Source organism: Macrosteles quadrilineatus, unplaced genomic scaffold (genome assembly GCF_028750875.1).
Source record: "Macrosteles quadrilineatus isolate MER2022 unplaced genomic scaffold, UCM_ALF_1.0 Scaffold_8__2_contigs__length_117827958, whole genome shotgun sequence".
NCBI classification, from domain to species: Eukaryota; Metazoa; Arthropoda; class Insecta; order Hemiptera; family Cicadellidae; genus Macrosteles; species Macrosteles quadrilineatus.
The window spans coordinates 5,326,075-5,335,840 of NW_026542601.1; the positions used below are offsets into that span (position 1 = coordinate 5,326,075).

The following is a 9,766-nucleotide window of genomic DNA, read 5'->3' on the forward strand; positions in this document are numbered from 1 at the left end:
AATCAACAAGCATGAATTACGAAAAGTCAAAATAAATAAAGAAATCTTGTTATTTATGAGGAAAAGCGTAAGTAGAATTATTCTTGTAGATGTTCCATTATGCATTTCGTGAAAAGGCTTTACACTTTTCTTCTCCCTCTTGCCTTATCTACTTAACAGTATCACGGATGTATCGTTCTTGGAATAAATGTTTTTGAAGTAGTTCACCACTTTAGTGTATCGATTTTGTTCTGAGAATCCTTTATAAGAATTTTGATTTAAGTGGTGGATGAAAAGTTGGGTTATAATAATCTAAGTTTGTTTTGAGTTGGAGATTTAATATAAAAGTTAAAAATGTAAAATTCTTAAAAATACAAATATAAGCTTAACGTTAGCGTTAGTCTACAAATATTATTTTTATACCTATGTATAAATTATAGTATACAATTATTAGTATACTTATTATTAGTATACAAATGCAAATAAAATGTGTTATAACTGTAAATAATTATAACATAGTTTTATTGATGTGTCAAATCGTGATTACATATATGAAAGTTTAATTAGGGTTAAATTCAGAACAACCAAATATTGTTAAATTTAATTACAATAAACTTGAAATATATATTTGTTTTTACTGTACGTGGTTTAATCATTTAATGTCCTTGCGGAATAAATGTTCGACCCTCATTTACACCTGTGGCACATTTACATTTACATGGGAATGAAACCCAATAAATATTAAGAGGTAGTTATATTAAACGGATGTGGTTTAGTTTAATGTTTTGTGTAAAATAGTGGTAATATAATGGTCGAGTTGAGACGTTAACTGAAATGACAATCAGAAGTCCAATAAAGTATTGGTTACAAAATCATCTACTAACATTTTATATACTATAAAAGGTTTGATCAGTTTGTTTGCGTTTAAAGCTCCAAAAATATTTTTAAATAGTTTGACGAATTTTGACATTACCTATTTTTTTTAGCGCAGTAGAGAATACAGTAGCTATACGTATAACTGAAAAGGATCTTATTATAAATTATTTAAGTTTTTAGGAATATAAAAGTAAGGACACTACAACAAGTTTCACCGGAGGAAATATTAATATCTCACGACCTTTTTTTTGTGATTTTAAATAGTAAGAGTCCTTCAGTTCCGTTCGTATGAAAAATTTTCACTTAAAAGATTAACTATTAATTTCTTCCAAGACTATTCTCAATGGTATCATCAATACGATGTATTTCCTGAATACCTAATTTATATAGGGACTTAAAGACCTTTTACTTATTACAATGTCGTATTATTTCAACCCAATGTGCAAGGTGCTAATTATTTAGGTGTTAAGTTGCCTATCCCTCATAAAGACCAATGGTTCATCAATTTATCATACTGTTTCTATAGAAATGAAATATAAAGGTCAAGTATCAAAATTTGTAAGTTTCATAAACCCAAGATGTATTTTAATATTTAAAAACGTATTTAATCTAAATATCACTGTTTTAGTTGTATATTATTTTCGTTGAACTATCGGAACGAAAATTCTTAAGTACCCAAAAGTTTCTTGGTAAGATACTATCAGAAACAAAACTAAACAATTATCAGAACCAACTATGTAAGAAGAAGGGTTTTCAGTTCAATTAAACCTTTGGAGACTTTGATAAGTATAAGAAAATTTTGCGTTACCATGGATGCACTTTTCAATAATAACTACTTCTTAGCGTATACCATGGGCAATTTCAGAATTTTTATTCCCATAGTGGGGCATATTACTTTATAAAATCAAAAGTTAAAAGTAGTTTTCGAATAGCAAAACTGCAAGACCATAAGTGCATTATAGTGAGACATGCAATGTTATAATAATATATCTTTGCATTCCTCTTTTCTTTATTCCTTGTAACGCCACCTAGCTAGAGTAACATAAAGTAAAAGCTTCTAATTTGCATCCCTAATTCAATTGATTCAATGTATTTTTGTGTAGCTATATTATTGGTCAATAGAATGCTGTTTCTTTTGTTTTGACGATCTATTTCCCAATGACCAATAGCAGCTGGGCCTAGTTTTAAGCCATGGAAAGTGTTCTTACGTGAAAAATTGTCTGGTTGAATTGTTAGATTTATTTTGTTTCGTAGGAATAAGGGTTAGCTGTCCTAGCACACAATGGCGAAGTCCGATGGTCCGTTTTGATCCTTACCGACCGCCATTCGATCAGTGTTGCTAAATAATAACAAATACTCTAAATTACTATTTGATCATTTTTTTGCAGAAAACTGAAAATGAAAGTACCAAAGTTTGATGGAGCATTTGAAATTTGTATTAGTAATTACTGCATTGGAATGTTTAAGGCGGTGAGTTACTTTAGTGGTCCTCGTATAAATTACGTATTAGAATAGCTTAATTTTTGGTTTTTAGGCTGATTGTACATTTTAAAGTGCGTATTTTACAATACTTGGTTTGTTCTGTTTAAGAGTACCATTTAATCACACAAGCATAATTTATACTATCAAACATTTAAACATTGTATTATCCGTATGTGTAATATTTGTGATTGGATTTAAAATATGTTAATAAATATTGACTACATGACGTATTAGTCTAGGTTGAACCTTTTTGTTCTGTAACTAAACTATAGTGTGAAATCATCGTATGACTTATGCCTAAAGAAAAAACTTTCGTAATATGTTTTGATAATTGCTTGTTTTTCTTTAATTACAGATTTTGAATGAATGTATGTTTCAGAAAAACGATGTGTCGATTTGGTCTTGGATGATTTTGGTAGTTCTGATAATAATAACAGCCGTTCTGCTGATAATCCTGCTGTTACCGGAAAGAGCAGAAGAAATCAAGAATTTTTTTGTATCTAACGTCCGTAAAGATAATTGTGATGGTAGCAGTGTTCCAGGAAAAGAAACTAAAAATATACAACCGAATCAAGATATCAGCGTAAATGATAGACCGAATGACAGTAAAGAGGGTAATAATAATAATAACGATATGCAAAACTCAACAGATAATATGATAGGTAAATATTCTCACGAAGAGGTAAATGCAGATGACATGAAGACAGAAGAAACCGCGTCAATCATCAAAGAAGAGGACAAAGAACAAGTTTTGAAGTCTGAATCACTCACAACAAATGAACAAAAACCAAAAAGATCTGAAGATAAAGTTACTAAAAAAAAGCCCAACAGGTCTCCCTTCAACGATAACTATATGTACTCTTTTAGTGACATAAAAAATATGACACTGAAGTCTAAAAAACTACCAACTAACTCAAGGATATCAGAATCCAGAGAAACGCCACTTAACAAGGAGGAAAAAATTGAAAACGATTTCAAAGAAACCTCGTTAGCTCCAAAAAGAAAATATTCTCAAAATGAAAGAGGAATTAGAGAACCAATGGCAATAAATACAAAAACTCAATCTACTGACTTAAGAAAATCAGAGACAATAGAAAAGTCAAACTTAGAGGTTAGCGAAAATGCAAAATTGCTGAATGATCTAAAGGAACCCTCATCCATTCCTAAAGAAGAAAGTTCTCACAACATAAGGGAAATTAAAGAACCAATGGCAAGAATTACGAAAACGCAATCAAATGACTTGAGAAAATCAGAGACAATGGAAAAGTTCAACTTAGAGGTTAGCGAAAATGCAAAATTGCTGAATGATCTAAAGGAAACCTCATCCATTCCTAAAGAAGAAAGTTCTCACAACATAAGGGAAATTAAAGAACCAATGGCAAGAATTACGAAAACGCAATCAAATGACTTGAGAAAATCAGAGACAATGGAAAAGTCAAACTTAGAGGTTAGCGAAAATGCAAAATTGCTGAATGATCTAAAGGAAACCTCATCCATTCCTAAAGAAGAAAGTTCTCAAATCATAAGGGAAATTAAAGAACCAATGGCAAGAATTACGAAAACGCAATCAAATGACTTGAGAAAATCAGATACGTCAAACCTAAATGTTAGCAGGAATACAAATTTGCAGAATGGCCTATTGAAAACCTCGTCAATTCCTAAAAGAGAAAGTACTCAAAGTAGAAGAGAAACTGAGGAACCAATGACAGGGTTGGCAAAAATGCAATCAACTGAGATGAGAAAATCAGAAACAAGAGAATTATCTAACTTAAAGGCTTCTGAAGATGTAAACTTACAAAATGATGGTAAAGAAACTTCATTATCAACTGAAAAGAAACACTCTGAAAATAAAAAAGCTGCTGAAGAGCCGGTGACAAGAATCACTCCTTTTGGTTGGGTGACGGACAACATTAATGAAGAAAGGTCGAGCGATAGTGATATTGATGCAAAATAATGCAACAATTTTAAGAACTGCTGATAGTTGTATTCGTTAAATTTCCCATTATAATTACACTGATCGATAATAGATTTCATACATTTGGAAAACATCTTGCATTTTTACTTAAAACATAATTTACGGATTCAGAGAGATTGAGGATTAGGCATTTAAGTGCTGAAACTTGGGAGAATAGGACGTTATTTAAGCTATTTTCTTTGGGTCCACTAAAAAAAGCGATAAGATATTTTGGTCTATGAATTCTAGTTACCTTTACATGACATCATCATTAGATAACAGAAGTTTAAGTATCAATAAGTTTATTATATGATTTTGGTTGATACAGTCTCTGTTCGGAATTTATATTATTTATACGCAATCTATATGAATCCAGACTTCGTTCATATTTTGTTCGGACCCACGATTATCAAGTTCAATTTAGTTTTAAATTAAATGGTTGGAGTGAAACCATTTTTAATGCAATTCCGAAGAACCAATATTGCCTCTTTTGCATACTGACCCCGTTTCAAGGCACGGATATAGCTGCTAGTTTATTATACTGTATAATTGGTATTTCCCCTACTCTATTTGTCTATATACATTGATCCCCTTTTCAAACAGTCCACAATATCGAAGTTTACCTCCCACAGTCAATGCCAATAAACTTTCAATTGTCTTAATGAAGTTAAAAATATGTTTTTATTTAACGATAAAAGTGAAAAGCAGTCAAATCAGTCAAGGCCATGTATTTATAAACACAACTTTAGGCGGAACTGAGCCCAGTTCATTACCATTAAAAGGTTATTTCCTTAGGTATCTAAATCCAAAGGGGATAAGAAAGATTATGTCTATCAGTTGATAAAGATTTGCATGAAAGATTAATTAAACTCCGTTTTCATTTTAATGTGACTCAAACAGCAGCAAGCTTGCAATTATTCAGTTTACATCTATGAATAATAAATAGTTTATGTTTATCTTTGACCGTTATATCAGATTACCTTGTTACCATGGTTTAAAAGTATGAATAAGCTTTACAAAATCTAAATTTCTGTATCCGCACATAACAAATGGCCAGAACTGAAGGTTTAAAATAATTTTAGATTATAAAATAAAACGCAATTTGACAAACAATATACTAATGGAATCACCTACTACATTCATTTGCCAGCTTGAGGTATAATTAGTTAAAATAAATATTTTAAGATTATTTAAATGTTAAACAATGTCAATAAATCTCTTTCCATTCATCATTGCATTACCCTATCATGATACACCTTTTTTATATTTTATATTTAAAAAGTTAAAATAACATAATATACAGGTTTCATAAAACATATTTTTTTACTGCTACAGGCACTTCCTGAAGAAAGTGCTGAATTTTGTATGGGTGGCGTTTGCTGTGGCATTTACAAAAGACAGGTATTCTAATTATTACATACATAATTTACTAAGTAGTGTGTTCCAATACGTTTAAAAGGTCGAGGGATCACACAATTTGTCCGTATTTAATCTTTTTTTTATTTAGCCAGTTTCGTTCTTTAAGTTTTTAGAACTTCTACAAAGCAAAGCTAAAAAACGTTAAAAAAACCTTCAAATTCAAATGTTTTTGCATCAACTTTGAGAATGATCAATTCTATATTCAGTTGGATTGGTAATTAGGCATATGTTAAACAGGATCGTTCCATATCTAAATATTGATAAATTGCACATAAATTGACAAGCACAGATCAATAATGATGGTATGACCATTAAACTGGTTTTATTATGTCATTTATTTACTACATGCTCTGTTAATTAACTTTTTATTTTGTTTTTTTTTTCAGTATACATGTAGTACGTATTAAACAATTTGAAGGTATTAAACATTAGATATAACATTGAAGGATGGATGAGAATATAATCATAGGATTTTATATAATGTGATATAACACAGCTAGAAACTTTAATAAGCTGTGAGCAATTTATAAAAATATCGGATAATGCAAATATTGCTGCAAAACACTCTGTTTTAGAAAAAGTGCTTGTCACAGCTTGTAATCCATAAATACACAATGGTGATTGGTTTTATTCATTATATAGATTTCCAAAATATCAACCGAGATTTTTTTAGACTTGCAGTCTTGGAGTCGCTTTGATGATGTTATAAGTTATAATTCTTATCTCAGGTTTCTTCACTTATTGATAAATTATTATTTAAAAAGTGCATAGTTTTCTTAAAAGATCTTTGTCAATGGTATTACTACCACAAAATGTGTACTTAGCAAATTTACTAAATATCACTTGACTAGTGTTCAATATATAAAGCTACTATGGTATGGAATATTAACAACTATTTTTTTTCAGTCAGTCGGACTACTATACTTCTTATGGATATTATTTTTAGTCTTGGTTGTCTCTCCAGCCTTGTATTATATTTTCATTCACCCACATTCACAAGCCTCAAATAATGAGCAAAGAAATGACATTGGAAGTATAAAAAGACTACACAGGAATGAAAGAATATGTGAAGATATACTGTTAAAGAATCGTAAACAAAATAGCAACGAGAGTGAAAATAGAAGCAGAGTCTCTGGCCAAGATAAATCTATGAATCCCACCAAAGATGAAATTCGGCCAAAGAATCATAAAGAGCAAACTAAGAAGAGTTTTGATAACGCAAGAGAAGAAGAAAATGTAAGAAGAGAAGAAGAGCGGAGAAGCGTTACAGGAAATTTTAAAATTCCTTCTACAGCGGATGCAACTGAAGATCCGACTCAACCTGAATGTGTATCGAATGACTTCTCGACAAAAGCCGCAAATGACCAACGAGTATCAGTCATTTCGTTAAACAATTTAATTAATCCAAAAGATGACAATAAGCCAAAAGGTGAAAATAAGCCAAAGGTGAATGAAATGAATTTGATTCAAAATGATAATGTATCTTCCAATGATAATTTATCTTCGAATGACGTTAAAAGTTTACAAAGTGAAAATGGTTTAAGCATAAACTCAGACAAACTCTCTCATAGGCATTCATCGGAAGACAAAGATGACAATTTAAGGGAGGAAATGACCTTAGGAGACAATATTCCGAATGAAAAATATAATAAACGTGAAAGTAAAAATAGTTTAACACTTAATAAGTCATCAAATGACGAGTTTAGTTTTGAACCAAATGATAAAAGTTCAATTCAACAAGATTTACCTGATGATTTAGAGAACAAAAACATAACAAAAGGTGGTTTAGACGATGAGCTGGAAGCTGGGCATGTGACTAAAGATGGTTTAGGCGATGAGTTGGAAGCTGGGCATGTGACTAAAGAAGGTTTAGACGATGAGTTGGAAGCTGGGCATGTGACTAAAGATGGTTTAGACGATGAGTTGGAAGCTGGGCATGTGACTAAAGAAGGTTTAGACGATGAGTTGGAAGCTGGGCATGTGACTAAAGATGGTTTAGACGATGAGTTGGAAGCTGGGCATGTGACTAAAGAAGGTTTAGACGATGAGTTGGAAGCTGGGCATGTGACTAAAGATGGTTTAGACGATGAGTTGGAAGCTGGGCATGTGACTAACGATGGTTTAGACGATGAGTTGGAAGCTGGGCATGTGTCTAACCAGATCTCGAATGATAATGAATATTCTAGGTTATCGAAGAATGAATCTTCCAAGGAATCTGTTATTGAGAAAAAGGATTATGATCATAATACACCTAATATAGAAAGAAGTAATGATGAAGAATATACAAAGCGAGATTCGAGAGTCAGTAATATTAGTAAAAGAAGATTTTCGTTGAAAAACAAATTTAACTCAAATAAGGAAGATACCGACACTCAAGAACCTGAGAAGGCATCGAGAACAAATAAGAAAAAACTGTCCTTAAAACTGAACTCGTTTGTGAAAACTGATAGCAAAAAAGATTGACGTTAAATGTTAAAGTACAAGGTTTTAAATATTATAAGTTTTAGTAGTGTTTCTTTTTGTTTTCATGTTGTTATATGGTTTTATTAAAATAAATCTAACATCCATTGATCTTTATTGCAACTACAAATTACTGATTTAAACATTCCAAATACCCGTATTGTCTCATATAGTAACGAGAGGTAGCCCCCCGATAGTATAATAGTTTTGAACTGCATAACACCAATACATAGAAAAACTAAATAATTTGTTATATAGATAGTTTCTATAGACAATTTTGTACAGTAAATGTTTCCACGAAAGATCCAAATAAAACTGTTAGTGAAATAAAATGTCAGTGGCATTCAGACATGTTGATTGATGAGAAGTTTGTTTTGTATGCATGGAAGTGACATCTCATGGCTAGCCGTGGATAATGGAAACGAGACTGTTTGGGGATCGCATGATTATAAATGTGTTTTAGATATTGTAGAGATACTAGCTGACCCGGCGAACTTCGTATCGCCTAAGTTATAGGTTTCCCCTAAGACAGACCGATGGAAAGAAAGTACCGTTACGTTTAATTTTCAAAATGATCTCGTTCGCATCGCTCAATCACGTCCTGGTTGAAGTTCGTTCGCTACGCTCACTCACCTTTGGGTTGGAGCTCGTTCGCTACGCTCACTCACCTTTAGGTTGGAGCTCGTTCGCTGCGCTCACTTGCCTTCAGGTTAGCTCGTTCGCTACGCTAACTCGCCTCCAGGTTGAAGTTCGTTCGCTACGCTCACTCACCTTTTGGTTGCAAATTAGCTGTTGTCATAAATGTAAAAGAAATAATAGTGCTGCACCCTGTTGGTAATCCTTGTAACTTTAATGCTATTGAACATCATAGAACAGAACCAACTTGTTTAATTGAAACAGCTGTTAAGATTCATTAATTCCATTTCTCATAAGGTTAACATGGGAAACTCCAGAGCCACTGGGGCGGAGCCCTTTTAAGAATTTCGAAACGGGAAATAGTTTACGTCCGATTCGCATACCTACAGAATTTACACACCAAATTTCATAACGATCGGTGAAGTCGTTCCGGAGGAGTTTGCAGACAAACACTGTGACACGAGAATTTTATATATTAGAAGAATATAGACAAAAGTGGTGAAAAATGAAAACAACAACCCGTTCAATAGATATAAGATAGTTCAATAAGAAATAATTTTAAGAGTTACTGTGATAAAAGGATTTTCCACTGATTTCGTATTGGAACGTTATATTGCAAAACATGACATGGTACAGAAGAAAATCAATTTTAAAATCAGAAAATAACATTGCAGATACTCCTTTTGGACAATTCAGTAACTCCCAATAAAAATGTATGTTGTTTAAAATACAACTTAAAAATTAACAGCTGTTTCATTAAAAAGTATTATCCACATGGCCAAAATGTAAACAAATCTGTGGAGGGATCTTTAAAGGCTTCTGGGGCAGCGCCCTAAGGGAATTAAATTTGTTATTCTTTTGATAACTCATCTACAGATCAAGACCTTTCTTTGGACACCTCTACCAAGTTTTTACGCCCAGCCGTTCTCTCAAATTAGTGGACACAAAGTTTCCAATTAA

General features: G+C 32.0%; 2 protein-coding genes across 2 annotated transcripts; both read left to right on the forward strand.

Annotated features, from left to right (window-relative positions):
* The first annotated feature begins 2,992 nt into the window (after positions 1-2,992).
* On the forward strand, positions 2,993-4,291 carry LOC128999517 (protein CASP-like). Its single transcript, XM_054426081.1, has one exon. It carries the CDS (start codon positions 2,993-2,995, stop codon positions 4,289-4,291), a length of 1,299 nt encoding a protein of 432 aa, XP_054282056.1.
* A 1,035-nt stretch (positions 4,292-5,326) lies between these two features.
* Positions 5,327-8,211, forward strand: LOC129001652 (uncharacterized). The gene is made up of 3 exons (XM_054429024.1): positions 5,327-5,447; positions 5,627-5,692; positions 6,617-8,211. Exons 1-3 carry the CDS (start codon positions 5,412-5,414, stop codon positions 8,171-8,173), a joined length of 1,659 nt encoding a protein of 552 aa, XP_054284999.1. The 5' UTR covers positions 5,327-5,411; the 3' UTR covers positions 8,174-8,211.
* Positions 8,212-9,766: the final 1,555 nt, after the last annotated feature.

Coding starts and splice junctions, on each gene's coding strand:
- LOC129001652 (XM_054429024.1), top strand. CDS start 5,412: ATGGAATCACCTACTACATTCATTTGCCAGCTTGAG. Junction 5,448..5,626: donor CATTCATTTGCCAGCTTGAG/GTATAATTAGTT, acceptor TTACTGCTACAG/GCACTTCCTGAAGAAAGTGC. Junction 5,693..6,616: donor GTGGCATTTACAAAAGACAG/GTATTCTAATTA, acceptor ATTTTTTTTCAG/TCAGTCGGACTACTATACTT.
- LOC128999517 (XM_054426081.1), top strand. CDS start 2,993: ATGATAGGTAAATATTCTCACGAAGAGGTAAATGCAGATGACATGAAG.